The following is a 24,819-nucleotide window of genomic DNA, read 5'->3' as shown; positions in this document are numbered from 1 at the left end:
TGCTGACCACACTATTCCTGATACAAGCCAGGATGTCATTGGCCTTCTTGGCCACCTGGGCACACTGCTGGCTCATATTCAGCTGACTCTCCATCAACACCCCCAGGTCCCTCTCTGCTTGGCAGCTCTCCAGCCACTCCTCCCCAAGTCTGTAGCGCTGCTGGGGGTTGTTGTGGCCAAAGTGCAGGACTCGGCATTTGACCTTATTGAAACTCATACAGTTGGTCTTGGCCCATGGATGAAGTCTGTCTAGATCCTTATGCAGACCCTCTACCCTCAAGCAGATTAGTGCTTCTGCCCAGCTTGGCGTCATCTGTAAATTTGCTAAGGGTTCACTCGATCCCATCATCCAGATCATTGATACAAATGTAAAACAGGACTGACCTCAGTACTGAGACCTAGGGAACACTGCTCATGACCGCCTGCTAACTGGATTTAACTCCCCTTTTTTTTTTTCTTTTAAAGTTTTATTACTTTTAAGATTATTTTTAAGATTCTTTTAAATGCAACACAAATGTAGAATAAGCCACTCTTGGTCTGTTCAGGGAACAAAATATTCTTATTCCTAGCAAGAACTATTTGTGCAGCTTTTGAAGTGAAGACAACCTCTCAGTTGGTATGAATTTAATGACGTTTGTGGGGGAATGTCATAGAGAGTTTTAATGAAATATTAATGAAATAATCTGTTCGGATGGACTTCACCATGCGGCAGAAGGCCTGTGCTATGTTTGTGCCCCACTTAAGCCATATTTTCATAGCTCACTTGGGATTTAATTGGACATGAGCTTTGGGTGGAGTGAAATGTGCTTCTAAATCCTCACTACCCTCTGCTGCATTATGAAGTGATTTGTCCATCTGGTCCTCTTAGAGAAAAAAACTCAGCAGTTTCTGTGCCCAGGCAAAGCTTATGGTGGAAAGCTTTTTGTTTTAAGGGCATTGTTAAAAAGGAAGGATTTAATTAACTGTAAGGAGAGCTGTTGTTGAGTAGAGCAAACAAGTAATGTAGACGCTTTGGGTTTTATAACTGAGAAAGATTTTCTCCTATGAGAATCACCGACATTTGCTTTCTGAGCATATGGATTAAGAGAGGAACTTTGATGTGATCAAAGTTTGGAGGACAAGGACTATTTTTTTAACTTCCGAAAGTCACCAGCGTTTGAGCAACAAAAAGCAGCTGCATTTGCCTGTATTTACTTCCTGTAGTGCCCATTTTATTTTCATTCTGTAACTGATCCTGTTAGTGATCAACGCTGATACTACATTTCGTATGTACACAAGGATTTGGACTTCAGTGCTCTGTCTGGTTTTGTATCTTTAGATACTGAAGAAGTGGCTGAACAATTGTGAATGAGGACTGGACAAGCAGAGTAAAAAAACCCAGAGTAATACTTGGTTCCTTTGTGGGAAGATATTTCATTTCAATAAAAGTGTGAGGCTGTAACCTGTTTGCTTTTGTTTCTTCTCTTGTAGGCTGCCTTTCCCCGCGGGTGACCGGGTAACTTTTAATGGGAAGGAGTGCATCTGCCAGAAATGTTCCCTGCCCCCTTCCAGCAGCACAGGCTCTTTCCCGGTACAGAACCTGCGGAGTAAGTAGGGATCTCTTTTCTTTTCGTAGTTCTTAGTCTGCACAGGTTTAAAGAACAAAATTTTACACCAATATGTGTAACTGGAACTCTACCACTATGCTGCATAAAAGATGTCAAGAAATACAGTAATGTGAAAAAGTATATGGTAGTTTTCCAGAAAGTCTGATAATAAGAAGAAACACAAATAGTGCTATTATAGGGTTACAATAAACAGAACCTCTCAAAACATTTGATTAAAACTGGAGTAAATCAAATTACTTGGAGAAAGCATAATATTTTTGAGGATTTAGTGCATCTCCAGCTAAAATGAAATCCAATATGAGATTTATTGATCTGTAAGTGTTCCAGTATTGCTTCAGTAAGTATCAATGACAGGACTGTATGAGCTAACTACTACACAAGAAGGGTTAATATCTGCAACAAGACTAGAGGAACATTTGCCTTGACCTCAGTACTGCCATGTGCTATCTGAAGTTACAAACACTACAGAGAAGAATCGGGGACTTTTCATACCACCTTTTGTCAGCAGACCGTAAGAGTTGTTGCAATGAGTTCTGTTCCTCTGCTGATCTGTTCATGAGGAGCTGCCATGCTTTGGGAGTCAATCACTGTCTTTATGTAAATAAACAGCAAAAGCAATTCAATTAAATAGCAAAGACAGAAATCTTTTTAATAACTATCCCGTCAGATTAGATTGGATTTGGCATGGCTGAGGAAGCGCCCCATAGATTGCTCATCTTTTTATATAAGGAACCCAGCCCACTTCAGGGAGAAATCTTTCACTTTTTGCTGTTTTTTTTTCCCCCCTGCATCTCTCTACAGAAGTTTTCACCATGTCCTTTCTCTGGTTTATCAGTGAAAGCTGCTGTGGGAATGCAGTCAGAGATGCTATGCTGATTCCTGTCTTGTTAATGCAGTTCTTTTTTGGGGAGGGCATGGCCCTCTCTCTTAAGGTGTTCTCTTGTCGCTTATTCCAGAGAGGGATTGTCCTCAGCAGTCTTGTCTGTCTGCATTTGCAGATCCATACTTTAATAGCCTATCATCTGTTTGTCTCCTGGTCATATGGGAAAAGTGCCTTTGACTTTAATGGACATTATTTCCCTGGTTGAGTACTGGCAGAACAGGTTCATTTGATTATTTGTGATACAGAATCGTTTAATGTACTTACATTCCCTTTCCCTTTACATATGGAAAGTTTTTCTTGCGTTGCATTTCCCCAGCTCTCTCAGGTCGCTGCACTGATTGTCCCGGCTGCACAGGTACCTGCAAACCTTAGCAAACCACTTGCCTCAAAGGGAAACAGCACTGGAAGCCTGTCTTTGTGACAAAACCTGGCTATAGAAAACAAAATAAGATTTATTTTCCCCAAATAAAATCTCAGAACATATGTATTTAAACATCACATACAGGTCTGCTTTAAATCTCATTAGAAATGGATGAAATCCGTTCGTAGGTTTCAGTGGAAACAGTCTTGGTTCAAACTTGGATGATACCTGGCTCACTGTAGACTCGATTTGTAAAGGAATTTGATCTCTTCTTCACCTCAGACTAACCAGCTCTGCTTTTGAAATGATGTACTGATTGTGGTGATCTGATGGATATACTGACTTCTCAAAAGGCAAACTGAAATCCATGTCTGGCCTGCAAGTAAATTATGCTATGATGTGGCCAGGATCCCAGATAAATATCCTTACCTGTGTAGACTATATAATTTCTTACCTTTTCCTTACTCCATTTCCCCAGTGTCTTGCGGTGCAGCTGCAGGCCAACATCTTCTGTTTTCATGCTGACATGGAGCACCCAGCTGACACAGGAGCTGTGGAGCTTGGGGTGCTCAGGAAATTGGGTAGCAATGGTATAATCCCTCTGTGGTGTGGGGAATAGAGCTTTGATGGCTCAAGGAGAAGCACTGCAGCCACAAATATGTGTTGGTGTGTGCATGTATGTGTAGCAGGATGTGTAAGAGCCTGGTAAATGACAATGCACAGAAAATAAATTAAATATCTAAAAAGATAACTAAGAGTTTGGGAAACATTCAGATCAGTATGTCATAGGTGAAAAAGCAATATGTAATGCCAGCTCTTTACCAAGCATGTAATTGCTAGGCTAGAATCAGTGTTTCAGGAATAAACAGGCAATGTCAGAGACATCTTGGTTGAACTGGAAAATTGAAAGTCCAGAATGGCTGTCTGTAGCTGTTATTACACAAAGCAATAAATGGTGGGTGTCCTTCTTTAAACAACGATCCTCTTGGAAAAGCTTTAATATTTTAACTGAAGAAATTTTTTTTGTAAAAGAAGAGTAGGACATGAAAACATGTGACAAGCAAGCTGAGCCAGAGACCATGTACTATGTTGACCCCCTTTTATGGTATTTTTGCTTCTGGCTCAGAACTGCCCGATACATATGAGGTATGTTAGTCATCTTTGACTCGAGCTCGAGAATGCTTTCAGGTGTTCTCTTGGGACTCACTGCCTGCTCTGACTATTTTTTCTGTTTTCATCCTCTCACTTTGTTTTTGACCTCCTTTATGCATCACATCTGAAACAAATGAAGAATGTCAAATATTTGCTTTTTGCCTGAGTCCTTGAATTTTTTATTATTATTATATAAATACTTACCTACCTGTTTTGTTTCATTTATAAAATGCTAGCTGGGAAAACCTCTTGTGGCAATGTTGATGTTGAAAGAGCACTCAGAGAAGAATATCAACATGTAGCAGCAAATTGATGTGTTCTGTAGAGTTATTGGTTGAAAGTAGGTGAGTCACCGAGGGGTGCTGCATCCAAGACAGGAAGGCAAGGACGTTGCACCACTAGGCACAGTTGACATAGCAACCACAATATTTGTTTTTAATTATCTGGAATTTAATGGAGAAAAAAGCAGTTGTGAATAAAGAAGTAGCTCACAAAATGCTGCATTTCTGCTCGCCCAAACTTAAATCAGATGAAAGGTAAATGACATCTGAGCACATGGTGTTGTACTGAGATTGTGAAATAAACCCTCAGCCATTGAGAGATTAAATTAGCTTGCCAGAAGAACCCCTGGTATAGGGGAGATCAAAACCAAATTTATGATTGCAAATTTCTGAATACTGCAGTATTTATTCTCTTGTGGGACTAAACCCAGGCACATACCCAAATGTTCTCTTTTATTAGCAAAACTCAAATGTTCTGATCTGTGATGCACATGCTTTTGTGCTGGGCTTGTTTCCACATATTGGTGCTCTGCAGGGTGACATTAGAGAGACATATTATTACTCCTTTAATCCATTCCAAATCCATTAAAAGAAAATAAGAACTATTCTTTATTGTTGTGCACTCAGAAATGAAACATTTACAATTGCACTAACAGAATGTCTCATTAGGGTCATGTAACCAACTAAATAGAACTTTAATTCAGAAAGTTTTTAAGAGGACTGTTTAAGTATTTTAATGAGATCCTATGTTTAGGGTTTTTCTTAATGACTAGATAAATCTTTTTAAATACTTTATGTATCTTTCTCTTCCATGTAAGACGTTGTTGTGGGTTGTGGGTTTTTTTTTCAATTCTGACATTTCTAGATCCCTTTTCAAATGACTTTCAGAGCTTGTCGTTTTTTCTAGCAAATTGTTGGTATACATGAAGACTTCATAAAAAGTGTATTTATGGTTTCTCTTAGGATTGAATATATGGCAGATTAGAAGGATTGCCAAGATACTTATACTAGAATCAATTCATTATTGATATTTATCCCTATTTTTGCACATATTCTGGCTATTTTAAGGTTTTGGAAGAAAACTATACATAGAATCTACAGAGTAAAGAATGAATGAGAATCTGGACACTGTAGGGTACTAGAGAATTATTCTGAGATAAAGAGAATCAGATTCAAACCCGTGTCTATGTAGCATCTATAAACAGGACACTCACTGGTGGGCTATTGGTGTCGAAACTGAGAGGAGTTCTAGCTTTTGCTAGCATAATCAAAAGCATCCATCGTTTAAAAAAAAAAGCAACCACACCCTCCAAAAAGTTTTGTCTTCAATTGCTGTTTCTGGGGAGTATAACTAGTTCATGTACAGCCTGTTTAATCGATATAGCCTAGCCAATGTTATCCAGTTATGATGGTTTGCATTTAGTTTTTGGTGTCACTTTTTGGAACTTTATATAAGTGGATTTCTATAAATAATAACTGTGTAGCCTGCTGTCGCTTTCATGTACTATAATGTCACTACTGCTCGGGAATTTGTAATGCCTCTTAAGTACTGTTGTATTTTTACTGGTTACAGAATTCCACATCAGATTTTCAGCTTAGCTTTTTCCTCATGGTTGAAAAAAAGAATTTTGAAATAATTAAGTAAAGCTTCCAGATCCAGCAGCAAAGTGTAGTATGAAGAAGCAATCATTTGTTTTAATCTTACGACTTCTAGGAGGTTTTTCATTAATTTGATTGGATTGCTTTGCAATGCTTGAAAACTTCAGCGAAATTTTGCCTCTTTTAAACACCATATAAATAAATTAAAATAAACCCTAAGTCACTAGAAACCGAAGTCATTAGGTTTTTTCTTTGAATGATTCATGTCTGTTTGCAATGTTAGGGCAGCAGCACTTGCACCCATCACTGGGTGCAGCCACCAGCGAGCTGTAGAGCCTGCGTGAGCTGTTACTGGGACACCAATGGATCCTTGTGCTGCAGTAACCAGTATCGTTGCATGACCCTCTCAAGTATGTGTTTCACTCATGTTGGATTTTCCTCTTGCAGACTGTGGGGGCTGTGGTTCAGAAATAAAAAATGGGCAGTCTTTGGTTGCCTTGGACAAACACTGGCATTTGGGCTGTTTTAAGTGCAATACCTGTGGCAAGCTGCTGAATGCAGAGTACATCAGCAAGTAAGTTGAGGTGCATTTTTACTTGTTTTCTGCATTCTTTTAATAGCAAACAATTATTTTACCGTTGCATATCCTTTAGTTTTTGTTTAGGTATGTTTAGATGTGTATAAAAGATGAGATATTGTTATCTAGATTGTATTAGATGCAGAAGAAATGAAGTGAGGAAAAGTAAAAGTCAAATTTATCCCTTTACCTGGAAGGGACAAAGCAGCAATGCTACAAAAAGGGAATAGGTGGAGTGTGCTTCAAAGCCCAGTAGATACGCCCTTAGTTATCTATGTCTGACTTGGCTCTGTGTGATGCTGTAATCTGAACAAATGGATGTTATCTTTTCCATGTGTTTCACATAAGGAAAAATGTCCTCAAAAAGTTCTTTAAGGAAGTACATATCATGCTTTTGTGGTGCTCCAGAACCTCGTGCTGTCAGATGCAGACTGAATGTGGTGACAGCAATGAGAGGCAGCGCAAAGCACACACACAGACCAAGTCCCGTGTCAACGCTCGTATCACTCTGGTGAGATACAGGGCTTTCACTGGCCAAGGCACCTGGCATTAATTTCTGCTTCAGAGAAGTGTATTGATACGGTGATGAGATTTTCCTAAACAGCTGAGTAACTCAGTCACCAGAGCCCAGAAATGATGGAGTTTCAGAGACAATGTCCCACTGACTTTCAAAAGTTCTTTGGATTTACATTAGTACAAGTATAACATCTAATGAAAGGGTGTTCTTAAGTAAGGTTTTGCATTATCTCAAATGTCATGTTACTCTGCTGTATTTTGGTACAATGCTTTTCTTGCTTGTTATTTAATAATAAAAACCCCATAAATAGTAATGAAAAAGTTATTGTGAAATCCTTTTTTAAAAAGACAAGTGCCAAACAAAATAACTCAAGAATGGAAACATCTTGGCTTCAATTAATTCAATTAATTATTGTGATAACTTATAGGTTAGTCTAAGCAATCAAACTTGTATGCTATAAAATGGATTACTATGTTTCTCTAGGGAAATGTCCAATAAAATTATGTCTCTGCTAACAAATCTGTCTGATCATGGACTGGTTTGGCATAACACACTAATTTTATTCTTCATGCTTTGTAATTATCCTAAGTCAGTTGTGGTGGTGAAATAACTCTTCACATGAACATACTGCCAGATCTCTTCTACTGCTCAGATTGAAATCTTGTAGTCGTTACTGGCTTCCATGGAACAGGTTCCTGAGATGGTTAATCCAGGATGGTCCTTAAGCAAGTCCAGTCAGGAATGTCATTACACTTAAATGTTAATCAAAATTTGGCTTACAGTCAAGGTACTCAGTTGAGAAATGACTCTGTGCAGTCTAATCTAAAAGATTAGATCATATAAGTGTTAGATGATACATACATTAGATGAATTAGATAATAAGAGAAAAAGAATACTAGGTACAAGTAATTATCTTTTCCAAAGAGGAGGAAACACGTGAAAGAAGTTAATGAGTAATATAATCAAAACAAATGGTATGAGGGTCTCAGAGACTGTGTTGTGACAAGGGGAGAAGTGGTGGCTGAATTCAGCAACAAAGCAAGAAAGTGGGATCACAGGAGACTTGAAGGGGCCAGAATAGTTCATTAGCTATTCAGTTCTTTACAAAATTAATAAACACAAACATTTGGGAAGTGGGAAAGTCCATAAATACCCCATAAAGTGTTGAAGCATTAACAAATTCTAGCTGTATAATCTCCCAGTAAATCTGTAAGACTATGTAAAGCAATGTCTACATGACCTGTTGTTCTTCCCTAGGGATGATGTTCCATACTGTGAAACAGACTATCATGCAAAGTTTGGTATCAGATGTGACAACTGTGAAAAGTATATCACAGGAAGAGTGCTCGAGGTAAGGAGAACCTGTCATTCAAAAACATCTTTGAGTGCACAAAGAGACTTACTCTTTCCAGTGTGGCCATATGCTCACAAATGAGTGTTTATGCAACAGTTTAATGGTATGTTTATGAAATACTAGGGCCTTTTTCTATAATTCTTGTTGATTTGTTTTGTTAAAGAGTTGATAATACGCACACTCCATAGATGGATATTTGTGGTACTGGGGAATGTTCATGTAGCAGAAGTATTAAGTGAGTGGGTTATCAGGCACATTTTAATATTTACACCAAATTCTAATTCCTTTCTAATTTCTGCTTTTTGATTCTGTTTTATGTTCCTCAGAGTTAAGATGATGCTGTTGAAAAACAGAATCATTTGAAATGTATATTTACACTCAGAAATGAGCTATGTTGCAGGGATTTTTTTGAGTTTGTGGTTCTATAAAACAAGAAAGTTGTTTAGTGTAGGTGCATACTTACGATTTATGCAAAAGAGTTTTCCACATGACTGACCAGGGTTCAGAAATTTTTATATTCCTTTGCCCTGAATAGCATTTCTCCTTGGATCTAAGTGTGTTGTCATCCATATCAATGTCATCTATTATCCACTTTTTCTTTGTACCCTTTCCCTGTATCTTGTGAAGCCTTTACATTGCTGAAGTTAGGAAGAGATTCCCCAGGTTTCTCAGTTCACTTGTTTAATTGATTAAGAAAGCCTGGAGAAGTTCCAAAGGACTTCCACCAGAGACAGATCTGCTAGGAGTAGTACAAAGACTTTACTACCCAAATGGTGGACAATGATAGCTAAGTAGAAATTGACAAGCAAGTGGAGGGAAACAATGAGTCCATACTAGATGATGTGATACAGTGTTGGGGTTAGGCAGGGGAGGCTTTTCCATTATCAAATGTTTTTACAGGCATCTGAGAAAATGAACTTGTAATAAGGGATGCAAAAGACTATAAAGGCAACTCTAACACTTTTTACAGACAGCTCTCCCAAGTGGGAGAGGTAAACAGAAGAAGACATTAAAAAAACTTCGAAAATATAAGAGGTGACCAGTGGAAACTGCTGCATGTTTTAAGAGATGTCATCCTTTGACACTGAATGAAAGGTAGTAAGAGGGGGTTGCTTTGATACTGAAGCTAATTAACTGGTACTTAATACGGTTTAGAAAGTGAATGCAGGGAGGAGTGTCATGGTCAAAGCTATAGCAAATTTGGGGTGCACTTACTCATCGCAGGTTACAAGGCATGATTAGTACTAAGACGGGAGAGGAACAGAATGTCCAATTTTTGTACTGACTCTTGACTTCACAATATCGTGTTTCTCTGACCTGGTTCTTGCCTTGAAATCTCTGTACAAAAATACACTTTCTATTTGGTGGTATTCTACTGTGGTTAAACAACAGCATGTGGCATGATGTGATTAAAAGCTGAGTCCTTACTGTCTCTGTGAATGATGAAAAGAGAAAAAAGAGTTTTCAAGATTGGTGTAGTAACAGTGCTGAGTTGGATTCCTGGGACCTGGGGGCACGTGTGCCTGTATCCGTGTCCTCTAACTGCTTCATGAGAGCATGCTGAATGGGAGGAGAAGGCCTTGTTTTTATTGTAGATGTTCCATTAACAAACTTCAGAGAAGTTAGTTCTTTAAAACTATTGTAGGAATTTTACCATGCCTGTTTACATATATCACTGTAGTTGTAGGTGATGTTTGCAGTTAGTGAATGTATCTATGCTCCACTCCTCTCCCTTTCCCTGTGCTCTGATGACAGTGCTGTGGCACTGATTCTCTTCTGACTTTGGTATTGGAGCAGACTGGGAGTGACTTTGATTGAAAAATGTGGCATTTAACTGTGCAAAATATAATGATCCAAGATTCTGAAATCTTTTTTTAAAAAAGATGAGGAGAAAGGACTTTCCTGATCTGTAAAAAGCACAGCAGTGTCAGATAGTGTCACTGTCAAATAGGAAAGATAGGATGAAGTTAGTATGAAGCAGACAATGCATTTGAATAGGTACAATGATACTTAATGCCTGGAGCCTTGTTGCAGCAACCTGGAAACTTTATGGTCTGTATGAAACTAGGCTGTTTTGTTTGCAACAAAACTAGCAAAGCTTGAATGTGGGTGCATGTCCTATGTCCCAGCATTCTGCTGTTCCTCATGACGTTTCCCAAAACCTGCTCCCATCCCCTTTGTTTCCACATGAAGTATCTCAAGAGCTTTCTTTACTTTTCCACTGACTGTTTGCATGCTCAAGAGGTGACACATAGTGTGAGATTCCTTCCATGGTGATCAGCCTGTGATTTCCCTGAGCCTTTGGGGGATCACTTTGAATGGTCCTTGAGTTTCAGCATTAACTGTGAAGAGCAGTCAGATGAAGAGGTAGCATGCATACCTCATTTCATTAGGAAGCTAGACTTAAAGTCACGACTTAAGCAAACAGATTTGAAGGAACACAGAAACTGTATCTATAGCTAACGCGGTGAAGTCATTTGTTGTTCATCTGCAGCAGATGGACTTGTTCGAAAGGCTTGGAATTGGGGCTGATCTCTTCCGTCTGTCTGATATTGAACTCGGTGTGTGTTTGTCACAGGCTGGCTTGTTGGTATGTGTGTATTTCTCCTGGTCAGGAGGGCTGGGGGAGGCGGGGAAGAAAAAAGAAAAAAGTGACCATGGCTGTTTTTCATTGTAGATTGTATTTTTTTGTGGAATCGTCTGGAATACTGAAACATTTTTCAGGACTTCTTAGCATCTTGAATATAAACTAGCGATACACAGAAATAATAGGGCAAATTGGTATTAAAATGGGGGAAAATCATGACAGCAATACTTACTAGGCAGAGGGCTAGTCTCCCAAGGGGGCTGCTGGAAGCTATCACTTAGATAGTATCAAAATGAGATTGGGCAAGGCACTGGAAAATCTACGTTAGGGAAAAGTCCTGCAATGACCAAGGGAGGGACTATATGACCTAATAGGATTTTTTCCATCTCTGATTTCTGCGATAATGTCAGGACGACAGCTGCTTCCACAATTATTCTCTGCCCAGATTTTAGAATATTGTCTCCCTTTCCAACACTTGTTAATTTTAAGTGTTTATTCAGCAGAGGAGGAAGGGAGAGTCAACTAGTGTGAGTTACTGATAACTTATAAAAATATGACTGTTTTTGTAGGTTGCCAGCCAAATATAATGGTGATTTAGTTACTTAAAATCATCCTTCAGCCTGTTTTCTGAGGGCCAGATTCATTCTGTGTAGTAAATGAGCTTAAACACAGAATAGCTCTGCTTATAATTCCTTTCTTGTTTCTTTCTTCCCCTCCAGTCCACCTTGGCTTGCCCCCAGTCTCCCAGGGAACTTGTACTGGAAAAGACACAGATTAGCTGAGCCATTAATTTACGGAGACCATAAATTCTTCTATTGCTTTTAAAGGCAACAGTTTTGCTGGTTTTTTTACAAAAAAAAAATCTGCCCGCCAGTGGTTTTATGGGCAAGGTTTGCTTTGCCCATGAAGCGCATGGAGCGCTGTTTAATGTAACATCAGTCCTCACCTAGAAATTGCTGCTTTATCCCTGACTCTATGTACTGATAAACCTACCATCTTAAATGAGGTCACTGGAGTTTACTTTATAGTTTGACTTAAAATTCAGTGCAACTGAAAACTTTTAGTAAGAAGAAAGGTTTAATGTAATTTTTATGTTGTAACTCTGTTGCCAATCCAGCAATAGCTAAAATCATGCAATAACACAGAAAATAAACACATTTTAAAATAACAAGCTGTTGATTTTTATAACCAGCCCTTCCCCTTTTGTTGTGTTATAATCTGTTTCTCTGTGTTTGGCACTAAAAATATTTTTTCTCTCTTTTTCTACAATAAACATTTATTAGTTAAAATCTCAACTTGTGCTTTTGACTATAGCATAAAAATAGACAAAATAAGGGTGATTACCTTTTTCCTAAAGATATACTATATTTCACATGATAATTCAGAGCCTGATACAAACTGCTTTCAATCAAGAAAACACTTTATATTTTTTGTGATTTTGAATCAGTCTTCTAGCTGTGTTTTGCTGGGAGGAGGCAGAGGTGAGTTGCATGTCTCCATTCCTTCCCCCATGATAGGCCATGGAAGGCTGTCGAGGAGCTGTGTGACAACCAGTGACTTCTGGTCCCCTCCTGGGGAACATGCCTGGATTTCATTAGCATCTGATACTGAAAAACTTTATCTCAATTCCAGCACCTCTCTATTTTAAACTATTCTCTATATGGTTACTAATTCTTTGGATACAGATTGATTTTTAGCTTCTTTAATCTTCTTCCCTTTGATTGATGAACTCTAAGGAGAATTTACAGAGAACAGTCTTAGTTCCTTTTAACTTTTATTTTGCAAAACTGAATGAACCAAATTCTCCATAAAGCCAGCTCCAGGCTCTTCTGGTGGTGCCGGTGGACCTTCTCACAATCTTTTCCTAGCTAGTACCACCTTCTCTCAGCATCAACGGACATTGTACTCCAGATAATGCCTCACCACTACCTTTTGCAGTGATAGTAAGCCCTTCCACAGTTTGTAAAGAAGGTAGTTTCCTTGGTATCTCTTGCACTGAGTGTGTTTTGTTTTCTGTGGATCTGCTAACATCCTGGGGATGGCAAACAGTGTAGGCTGTGAGGGGGCCAGGTGTGGTAGCTTGGATAAACAACTGCAGCCCAGCGATGGCCAGGCTGAGCTACCTTGTAGCACGACCAAATCTACTGGTAACGGAAGAATGAGCTGCATCTCCACCACTACTGGCTGATGTTTTGAATTTCATGTTAATAGAAGTTGACAGTATAGCACAGTGGAAGTTATGCTTTTGGAAAAGTCTTTTTCGGCTTATTTGCATGCAACACAACTGCTTCTGTAAGCACTTCACTAGACTTCTCTCTGCAATTGTCCAGTGAACTACAGCTACGTTGCTGTGGTGTAAATGTGTCCTACAAGTGCTAATGAAAACAGCTGTATTACTTACTAAACATCAAGATGAGTCCAACTGCTATGTCGGACACCCTAATGTAAGAGAATGGCACTCAGTCTATACAGGGAAAGAAAGGGTTAACATTTTTCTGGTTTACACGTATGTGTAGATATCTAGAAAAGAATAATTATTTTTTTTTAAATCTATTAATCACAACCATATGTTACTTTAAAATAAGGGAACAAATACAGTAGGCACTAGGCAGGAACAAGACTGATAATGTCAATAATTTATATGTCAATTAAATGCCACTTATACCTCAGTGACTTATTAATTGAAACATGAATCTTATTTTTTGTAGTTAATTTTTTACTTTGCCCTAGGGTTGAGCTGCTTTTGTTTGCAGCCACATCTACTTTGTAAATCAATTGCCTTCCCTTTTGCAAAAGTCTCGGAATAGCAGAGAGACGAGACTAATTCTTTACAGCAGGGTGTACAAATTTCTGCCTGCAGTGTGGAAGAATGGTTCATTCTGAAATGTCTGTTACCCTGCTGTTTCACTAACAACAAAACCTACTGATGTGTGAAAGGTGCTTGAGGAGCCTTTAATATTAGCATTAATACTGAAACGTGCAATAAAAGCAGCTCCATCTACACGAGCGAAGGGTTTCCTGTAGCATGGGCAGCCTTGCAAAGGCTGTCAGAGCTGCGAAAGGATCCAAGTGTCAGTGCTCATCTTCGGTTAGAAGCTGCTCTCTGCACCAGCTCTCTCCCATCACAAGAGGAGAATGAAAACTGTTGGAAAAGATATGTCTACATAAACCAGCATTAGCTCTCGCAAAAGGAAACCATCTAAGGTAGGAAACATTAACTAGCACTTTTGATGCATAATGCTTGGTGAGATGGGAGGCACTTTGCAGGTTGAGGACCGTCTCTGTTTTGGTGCCACTTGCCTTCATTCTGGGGCTGCTCGTTTGCAAAAGCAGGTTAATCCTCACTGTATAGTGTCTGAACTTAGCTGAGTGAGTGTTAACTGACGGTTGCCTTAGACTTTCTGCTTTAAAACAGATATCATTAAAAATACTATCAGCAAGCATAATAAATAGCAAATGCAAATGTTTCTGACCTTAGCGTTTAGCCTGTTCTGTAGTCCAGTTGTATGGTTTTAGATACATTCAACTTCTCTTCCTCCTACCCTCATCTTTTCCCTTTTTCAACCACTTCTTCTATCCAGAAGGAGATCTATACCTATCTGTATTTATCATCTGAACTGTTAAAACCACAATTTTTGATGTCATGAAAAAACAGTGCATATTAAAAGGAAATGGCTTTGCCATGTCAACCAGGTTTTAGATTTATGGAGGAAGAATACCGAGTAGCATTTGGTGATAGCATAGGCCTATTACATTTTTACCAAAGTAAGGAATTCTGCAAACTATTTTTGATTAAGAGAAAAGAGAAGTTGAGGGAAACTGGTTGATGCAGAAGAAAGAATGACTGATGCAGGGGTTTTGGGTGTTTTTTATATTTGCTTGTTTGCTTTTCTGTTGAGGATTTCTCTCGTATATATGGAAAAAGCCGCTGGTAGTGCTGTGCTGCTTTTGTGCCTGTGTGAGTTTGTATGTGTGTGAGTTTCAGTGCACAGATTGACTTGAGCCTGACAGACAGGTGAATGCTGTCCACTGCCTTTTCCTGTTTCACGAAAGTGTGGTACCAATTGGCTACCTTAAACTATCTTAATTGATCAATTAAAGCATGAAAGCAGTGATTCCAGTAGTTGCCTTAACACCTTCTGAGCCTCAGACAGAAAATGCATACAGTGTGCAAGTTCCAGTGCCTCTCTAGTGATGTGTTGCTGTGGTGATGCGTTATTATGTAGTACTGTTTGCCAGCATTTGAATATTTAGACAGTGTGAAATGTTGCACTTTTTCGGGATATCTTCAGTTCCTCATCTGATTAATTTGTGTGATTTTTTTCGTTTCTGGTTGTCTCCTGACTCATGCCTGGTGCTCGCTGTAGTCAGCAGTGCTCTGTCCCTCGCCATGCTCCAGCCAACAGCACAAGCACTTCCCTCCAGCTTTCTGCCGTAACCATGACAGTGGTGCAGCAGTAAGTGCACTTAGTGACAATTGGCTTTGTTGATAAAGTATCTCCAGGATGCTCTGGCCCACGTGACAACAGTTCAGTGTGTCTGCTAATAGCAGGAAAGCAGCCTATGTGACTCATTTTTTGTACCTTTAAGATTTGTCATCCTGCCAGCCTTCAGCACTTTTGTGCTTGTTCAGATTTCTTCCCCCCCAGACTAGAAACTTCTGAATGGTACCTTGAATGTGAAATGTGTGGATGGGTCTGAAAGCAGCAACTTCCTACTTCTAAGAGGGACTATTAATGTCAGTTCTGCATATGACAGCAGTATTTCTAGTCCTAGCTAAATTTGGGGATCCAAAGTATCAGTCTTTATTCAGGCACAGAATGAGGATCACCACGGCCAGCGTAAAAAAAGCGTGTGCTAGCTTTGTCTGATAAATCATGCTGCCTCCCCAGGGCTATTTGGTGTTGGTTGCAGCTTCATTGTTCCCATCTGAAATGGGTGGGCTAAATGCACAGCTGCGAAGTTAAAAAGAAAGGGGATTAAGTCTGTAAGTCATCTTTCTCCATCTTCACTCCCTCTCCCCTATCAAGGGATGGCAGAAGTGAGAGCCAGCTGCAACATGTCTTGGCCCATAAGGAGGTTTTAAGGAGTGGGAGAGGAAAGTGGAGAAGAAATGGAGATTGTTGAGCAAATGGAAAACAGAAGCTTCTTCTAGTCTCAGTGGGTGGCAAGAAAAATTTGCAAAGCTGAGAAGTAAAAGACAAAAGGGACAGATCGCTCATTGTATAACAAAAGCAACTGAGTGCAAAATCAGTGATTTTTGGTATGACAGACCATTTTGGTTTACCAGATCATGTACCAAATTCTGTAGAAAAAACATACTATTGGCCTTTTCCAGCTTTTGCCTGACTGTGGCAGGGCTTGAGTGCTCCTGAGTCAGAGGGTGCTTGCAGATGTCACAGAATGAGTTTACAGTTGTAATAGTGATGATTTTTCTTCCTCTTCTTTCTCTTTATTAATTATTCCCTTTAGGGTTTTTTAAGTACTTTTGTGGGTTTTTTTTTCATTTCTCTTGCAAGCATTAGAAACCTCTCCTTCTGAGGGTCCGGTATATAGTAAGTTACTATCATTCTGAGATAAATGTCCTAGCCGGTATATTCAATCTGTACTTTATACCTGGAAGAATAAAGGGTGCGTGGGAGGCAGTAGAAATGACTCAAATGTGGGTGGGAAGTCTCAAGGCTCTGCAAAGTACAGCAGGATGAGCCAGAACCAAGACAATATGAAATAACTGTACGTGTGAGACAGCTAAAGCTGTAAGTAATGCTGCAGGTGCATGAACTGAACATTTCACATGACTGTTTCTTGGCATCTAGTGGGATGATAAATTAATACAGTAAAGAGAAGATGAGGAGAAGGATTGATTCAAAACATTACACTACATTTACGCTATGTAAACCCTGTTGAAAATGGTTCATTTGCCATGGCACACTGCTGAAGTGAGTCAGTGGTGAGTCAGGTCCACTGTGACTAAGAGAATTAGTAAGAGGTTTCCTCCACATAATTCTCTCCCTGTCTTCTGGCTCTCACATTTTTATCTCCTTGACACTGTTGGATAACATAAGCAATAGATACTTTGCCAAGTATCTCTGCCTTGATAATGTTGGCTGTCCCTTCATACTCAGTAGATTACATGACAGCTGTTTACTAATTTAACCATTATTGTAGACAACTATTACTGAATAATCCTTGAAGTTCTTCACCAGCATGTGCAAAACTTTGCCTTTGTTAGAAATGTGAATAGAAATTTTACGTGGCTACAATTGAAGCTGGTAACTGAGCACAGTATTCTACTCCAAGCAGCAAAGGTTATCAGAATTTCTGAATGTCATCACTTTAATTTGAAAACACTCTGTAGAATCCCGTTTATGGAGCCAGTATAGACCACATAATATGCTACTACATGGATGTAATGGCAGAGTTATGAGCACGTGGCCATTGAACAACACTTGATGGTGCGATACTGTGCACCTTCTCTGTGGTATTCTTGAGATAAAGAGGGAAGGACAAACACCTGGGCCCTAGATTTTACATAGCCTTTGCTATTGCACATTGCATGATTCTGTCTTGAAGTGCTGGCCAAGAACAGGAGGGATGTGTTACAAGGTAGAAAGAAGCAAGAACAACCCCTGATTCCTGCCTTGTAGGTGGAATAACTTGATGGGAACATCTGCTCGTATGAATCCAGGGATGTGAGCTGAATGTGGTAGCAAATGTGTTCATCAACAAGTTACATCTTGATTTTGTGTTCTCTTTCAGTATGATGTATTTCCATCAAGCACATCTTGATTTATTTTGATGTCTTACGTTCAATAATCAGTGCTTGGAAATGCATATGGGATATGGTACACAGTTGGCTAAACCTCAGAGCAGGGTGCCCTGACAGTGACAAAGGCCACCAGCCTAGAGGGCAATTTCAACAGGAGCACAACCAGTAGATTAAAGATATCTCTCTTTTATTCATCGTTTGCTGAATGCTGGGTACTGCATCCAGCTTGGTGCCTTCCTATAGCAAAAGATGCTGAGTAACTGAAGTGAGTTTAGTGGAGAACCACCACCACGATAGTTGAGGGACTGGAGCACATATCCCATGAGGAGATGCTCAGGGAGCTGGGCTTGTTCATCCTGGGCAAGGATGACCTAGTAGCAGCGTTCCCATACCTGTGAGAAAGCCCTCAGGGATGTGGAGATGAGCTCCTTACTGAGGGGCATGGTGAGAGAGCAGGAGACAACTGTCATAATTTGAAAGAGGGGAAGTTCTGACTGGAAAAAAAGGAAAACCAAAAATCACTGTAAGGATAACTAAGCATTGGAGCAGTCTCCCCATAGGTTGTGCAGTTTGTGTCCTTGGAGGTTTCCAGTATCTGACTGGCCAAATTCCTAAGCACACTGATCTGAATTGAGCATCAATTTGTGCAGGAGGTTGGATTAGATGACTTCTGAGGTCCTTTCCAATCTGAATTCTTCTATCATTTTGTCTACACTAGCACAGTTCCTAACTTTAAACTGAATTATATTTCTACTGCTGGCTATTAGAATAATTTATTGTCTGACTGAAGTTTTAAACTCTGACCCATCACTATAGTATCTAAGCATTTTCCCCCTTCCCATCCCAAACAGTAAATCCCTTCCGCTTGAACACGCAGCAGTAAAGTCTTAAGTCTTTCATAAGAGCTTTAGTCTTTCATTTCAAGGTGAGAAGCTGCCTGAGCGAAAGGCTTGTTGATTCTCATTGCATTTCTGCTTTTTTGTGCTTCCCGTTGCTTGAACAGGTGGTTGTCTGGTGATGACCCAGCTCGCCAACGAATTTGTTCCATATGAAAAGCTTTTAACTGAGAATGTTTTATACAAGTCTTCTGTAGGCTTTGTTTCTGAGTTGTGCAGCTGCACCGTGCCTTGGCATATATCTTGGGTTTGTGTGGCCAGGTTTTGGTAGCAGGGGGGCTATAGGGGTGGCTTCTGAGAGAAGCTGCTAGAAGCTTCCCCTAGGTCCAATAGGGCCAATGCCAGCCAGCTCCAAAGACAAACCAGCCCACAGCTAGCTAATGCTGAGCCTATCAGTGATAGTGGTAACGCCTGTAGGATAACATATTTAAGAAGTGGGAAGAAAAAACTTGCAGCATTTGCACAGAGAGATGAAGGAATTGTGAGTAAAGTTAAGGCTGTGAAGAAGGGAGGGGTGGAGGGAAGGTGTAATTTTTGAGATTTTATTTTATTTCTTCTTGCCCGTCTCTGATTTGATTGGTGATAAATTCAGTTAATTTCAGCAAGTCGAGTCTGTTTTGCCCGTGATGGTAATTGCTGAGGGATCTCCCTGTCTTTATCCTGAGCCATGAGCCGTTCGTTATATTTTCCTGTCCCCTGACTAGCTGAGAAGGGGAAGTGATAGAGCGGCTGTGGTGGGCCCCTCGCCACCAGCCAGGGGCAAACCACTACAGCATATGAGCAGGCTCAGTGTTTTGTAGGCTGACTTCCTTTATCTTTGTTCAGGATAGGATACAGTTAGGACTTCATTTGGAGTGCGAGGATAGCAGGATTTCGACCTACCTCAGTAGATAACACTCAGTGGTAATAATGCACTATTACAGCAAGATGTACCCTTAACATGGAAGGTAAGTTTGATTGAATCATTGCAACTGACTAACCTTTTCTTGCTTCCACAAACTCTTTACTCCCAGCGGTAGAAGATTTTGGTTACCACAGTGCATTTTGAACAAGATAGATTATTATTATTTTTTTTTTAGTTTTATGGGAAAAAGTTTACTGAAAACTTTTCATTCTCCAGAGAGGAACCAAATAGTTACAAGTTTATTTAACACAATAAATGAGTTTGGCTCGTTTTTTCTTCCGTTTACTACCTACTTTACTGAGTAATGCAGTGAGATAGGATGTACTTAGACTTCACTGGTGAGAGAGTCGTCAGAAATCTTGAGTCTTCTTTCCAGGACTCAGCTCAGGCTTTGAGCTTTAGGCTGCTCTGGTTCAGTCCCTTGTGTCAATCCATAAGCAATTCTTGCACATCAACTGCAGTAAAAACTCACATCAGTCACACTCCTAGCAACAGCATGAGCGGCCGGATGGGAAATGTCATTGTGACACATGTACAATTATTACACATTTCATCTTTTATATATTCTACCACTTCATCAGTTATTGCAGCCATGGCCAGAGAATGAGCAGAGGCTTTCACTGAGCTGTCTACAACAATGTAGTGATTTTTCCTAGGTGATGACAGCTAATTTAGAATACAACCTTAACTAGTTAAGGTTATTCCTTTTGCTATGAATTACTCTGATTTTGCTAGTGTGCATGTTTCCTGGGCCTCCTGTTCATACTGCTCTGCAGACTTTAGCATAGCATTCCTTACTGTCTTCAAGTTGTGCATTAAATGATTGTGATTCATGCTGATTGCATCGGGTTCATTCTTCTTTTATCTAGTTCAAACCCTGGAGTTACTAGAAATGAGAAAAGAGAGTTGTATGTACTTTGTTGCAGAGATTTCTTGTCAGTTTTAAGCAAGGTGTGGGCCTATTTAGTGAAGTGCTGTGGGACAGGCAGCAACACCGTGGTGCCCCCATGCTTAGGGCAGGAAGTGTGGGAGATCCTCAGCTCTGCTGGTAGAATGTTCCTCGCTGTGACCCAGCCCTGAAGGCTCTGCCTGCTATGCAGAATTCTACCATTCAGAGCAGTCCCTCACACCTAAAGGGAATGAAATAATTCATAATACTTTGTCTCAGAGTGTTAAGGACTGTTTTGACTCCATTTTTAAATTACATATCAAGACTTGGATTTGGTGATTGTGGAAAGCTGGTGTAGTGACTTGAAGAGAATTTACACTGTAGGCCATGTACTGTGTTGCTACGTCCATGCACTGTGTTGCTACGTCCATGCTTTGCTATTCAGGTTTGTTGAAATTTCAGTTGACAATCTATAAATTAATCTTCATAAGAATGCTTTCTTCACATCTGGATGCCTGGGCACAAAAACCTGTTGTAGTCTCAAAGCAAATGTAGGATATTGAGGAGGTTTCTTCCAATCTAGCACTTGAACCGTAAGAGATCTCTCTGAGATGAATGTCACTTCTTCTGTGCTGTGTGTGTTGATATTTTATTAAACACTGAGACAACAATCTGTCAAACTAAGCTTTCAAACTGTGCAAAGAAGAAGTAACCATATGGTTAGGAATTTGTTTGCTTTATTAAACTCCTCACATCAATATAACCAAGAAGAGAAAAAATAATGAGGCCATCATTACAAATAAGCTGAAAATATAAAACAGTTTCTGCCTTAAGCTTATAAAATTTCTGGATTCTGCTGGAACTGATTGTTCGTGTATGAGAGGAAGCCTCTGAAATAATATGAAGAGAGGAGAAAGGGACACTGATGAAAGCCTCCTTGCCATGTACCCAGATGAGGTTACGATTCACATTCAGACCCAACACACACAGGTCCTAGGTTTAAATAGGATTTATGGTATCTAATCAAAAACATATGCAGGAATATTATTAGTTAATTCATGCATCAGTTTAGAAGGATTGTGTGATATGTTTTAAATAGTGATGAAGATTCTGCTATGTCTTGTCTTCTGCTCTTTAGTTAGAAGAGGGACAAAATAAAAAAAAATTATAAAGAGGGGAAACAGAAAACACTGTCAGCACTAATTGTTGTATGAAAAATCTGAGTATTTCCCATTTTAATTCAGATAATTAAGCAAAATCCATTGGAGTTATACTGGTGGACATCAGCAAAAGGATCACTATACCTTTCTCCCCTCATTGTATATAAGTTATAGAAGAGCTCTCTGTGCCATTCTAGAGCTAGTTGATATTACTTACTATATAGAGTGAATTAAAATGATGTATTTCATTGCACTGTTAAATTTTGGGAAAAAGATTTTATTCTGTGATGCATCTATGTTATCTGAGAATGTATTCTGACGGTTTATTTTAGCAAAAGAGTAACTGATTTCCTCTAGAGAGTGTCAGCTGCGGAATTGTATCAGCTGTGCTAAATCAATTGAATTGTTGAGGCTACGCATTGCATTAGCAATGCTCATGCAGTGCAAATCTTCCAAAGAAAATATTTATTTTCAGCTTGATATTCCAAACCTAAGTTTTTCTGGTGACAGTTAAGTACTCTTCCGTGCTTAAACACCTGCACTCAGGCAAGCAATTTTAATCCTGAAGTTTAAGCCCAATAGTGATACTTCATGGTCTGATAGTTTAAGGTATCAAGACAGTTAGTGGTCACTGTCTTCTATATCTGAAGTTGCAAAAATCACTTAGTAGCCTGAACAAATGACACCATTAAAAGAAAAGTGAAGAGGAACAAAGCTGTTTTCAGAATGACAATTTTGATATGATGCATTGCTCTTCCTCATTGCTTATTTCAAATGCAGCAACAGGTTTCCAGGGGTGAATCAAGTTAATACTGACGAAGCAAAACCAGAGATTCTTTAATCTAATTTTACCACACTCCTGTGTTTGGTATTCTGAACAGCAAGATAGCCTCCAGACGCAGATTATGTTGTTTAGTATAAATACCAATGAAAGCTTTGACATTCAGTCAAAGGGAAAGACTAAGACCTATCATCCCTGTAGTAAGTGTTAATTTTTTTATTTAATGGAAGGCAGATTTAGAGTGCAGTGCTGTGATAACCAGATTTACATGCTAAACAAAGTGGCGCAATATTTGGTAGTAATTTATTAAAGGCACACAGAGTCCTAGTAGCACTTTCAACTTTTTTCAGATAAGCAGGTTATGAGATATTTTACGTGGAGCAAAACTGACTTATTTTTACCTCGAGGAGAATTTCTACCGAAGTCAGACTTAGATTACCTGTAAGTTAAATTTAGTTTAATTTAGCTCTAAGGTTTAAAGTGACTTGGTCTCCTAGCTTTCGTTCACAGTGGAAATGGAATTGACCTTAAGCCATGGGCCGTTCTGTCTAGCACAGAAGAGTGTGCGGTCAAAGGGGAGGAAGGAGATAGCAGTGTTTGGCTTTCAGTTCTGTAAGGGTTTTGAAGAGTGAGGGGTGCCAGGAGCACATGCAAGAGCTAGCTTCGGGCTGTTGAACTGTATTTTGTGAGTATTTTCTGAAAGGTGGGTAGAGGTGCTGTATGGAGGGGCCAGCCTGTGCTGTTCCCTCAAAAGAGCACAACTCAGTGCTACTTTTGTCACTGGCTCTGGACAATATTGTCTTGTGGTGCTGCTGTCCTTGCCTGTGGGAACCAGAGCTAATTTGCCCACTGTCAGCCATAGAATTGAATTTTCGGCCAAGCTACCAAAATTGAGTCCTACATAAATCCCTTGGTTAACTTCACCCTTGTCTATGTTACACGTTGATGTTCTGACATAGACAAGCACTTACTCCTTTATAGGGGATGGGTGTCTCCTCTTGAAAAAGACACTGAAATCAGTGGTGAAGCTGTTTAATTTGATGGGATTGTAAGGTAATTGGAAATGTACATTTATGAAAACTGATAAATTACTAAGATGTTAATCATAGAATGGCTTGACTGCATGAGGGAGGTAGTGCACAATACTCAGAAGTGTCAGCTCTAAATTTACAGTCCTATAGGCATGCCACACATATTCCTCATGGAAACCACTTAATACCTGTTACCTGCAAGACACTTCCAAAGGAGGTGCAAACATTCGTTGCACAAGATAGTTCTTGCGTGCATTAAGATTATATATTCAGTGGGATCATGACAAACATACAGTTGAGTTTTAAATCCATCCTCAAGGTTATGACCTTCCAGCTTCTTCGTGCTAAGCTACTTTGTACTTGGTGCACAGTATGGTTGTTTGCAAGGAAAATGTATTCAATATATGAAATTGTTTCAATTCTGGAAATTCAGAGACTTAACTATTGCACATTAACTTTTTTGTGTAGGTGAGACCATAATTACATGTTAAATCATAAATTGCCTGTAATAAAAAATAAGCATTGTGGTTATAGGAGATTGTTGAACTAATTGACATTAACTAATTTACTCTAATTAGTCATATTGTAGAGGATTAATCATACAGAATCACAGGCTCACCGAATGGTAGGAGTTGAACGGGACCTCTGAAGATCGTCTAGTCGAGACTAGAAAAACTCCTCATAGTGAGGCTGCTATATTGGTTAATATACTTAATAATCTGTACCTTTTTTTCCCAAACAGGCAGGAGAAAAACATTATCACCCAACGTGCGCACGATGTGTCAGGTGCAGTCAGATGTTTGCAGAAGGAGAAGAAATGTATCTTCAAGGTAAAACCAAAACCACACAGTTACACGTGGCAGCATGGCCCTCTTGACCATGCCTGCTAGCATGGCTGGGCTGTTCTGTGCTTGTTCTGACTTCATAACTACTAAAAAAAAGTGAAGAATGTAATGTGGAGGCTAAGGAAAAGCAAAAGCAAACCCTCAATGCTTCTTACTCACTCGTTCCTTCTCTCACAGTTGAAATCCAATAACAAATGTAAATTGCAGAAAGCATGAGTGGTAGCCATTATTTCCTGCAGATGCAAGTACTTGACAGTGGAGATTATAAAATTATGTGATTTATAAAATAATGTGATTTTTCTGCAATGATTCATGGTCCACATAAAAGTTTACACGCATGTGTGCCAGAAGGTTCCCTAAAGATACTGTTGCAGTCCTTAGACCAGTTCTGTACCCATTGCAGATTTGGGAGGAAATCTGAAGGTCCTTGCCTGAATTCTCCTTGGTCAGACCAAAGTGCCCTCAGAGTGGAGAAGAGCACACTCCACTTCTGTGGAGTGGAAGCCTTTACCGCTCCATATGCCTATACCTTGCACAGCCATGATCTCACGTGGCAGAAATTCAGTGTTTCTTGTCAGGGAATTTCAGTAGTAATAGAGAAGGACTTGCACAATAATTTATTCAAC

The 24,819-nt window shown here is 39.5% G+C and overlaps 1 protein-coding gene across 1 annotated transcript in view; it reads left to right on the top strand.

The window, feature by feature from the left end:
- Positions 1 to 24,819, top strand: part of ABLIM2 (actin binding LIM protein family, member 2) — a gene marked incomplete at both ends in the record, with an annotated part of 45,630 nt that overhangs the window by 7,594 nt on the left and 13,217 nt on the right. The window contains 4 exons of the mRNA XM_009875571.1: positions 1,471 to 1,586; positions 6,331 to 6,457; positions 8,235 to 8,328; positions 24,091 to 24,178. Of these exons, the coding sequence (XP_009873873.1) occupies positions 1,471 to 1,586; positions 6,331 to 6,457; positions 8,235 to 8,328; positions 24,091 to 24,178 (425 nt within the window). The remainder of the gene's footprint in view (positions 1 to 1,470; positions 1,587 to 6,330; positions 6,458 to 8,234; positions 8,329 to 24,090; positions 24,179 to 24,819) is intronic.

The sequence above is a fragment of the Apaloderma vittatum genome, unplaced genomic scaffold (genome assembly GCF_000703405.1).
Source record: "Apaloderma vittatum isolate BGI_N311 unplaced genomic scaffold, ASM70340v1 scaffold15978, whole genome shotgun sequence".
In the NCBI taxonomy this organism is placed as follows: domain Eukaryota; kingdom Metazoa; phylum Chordata; class Aves; order Trogoniformes; family Trogonidae; genus Apaloderma; species Apaloderma vittatum.
This window is presented reverse-complemented; position numbering and strand designations above follow the sequence as displayed.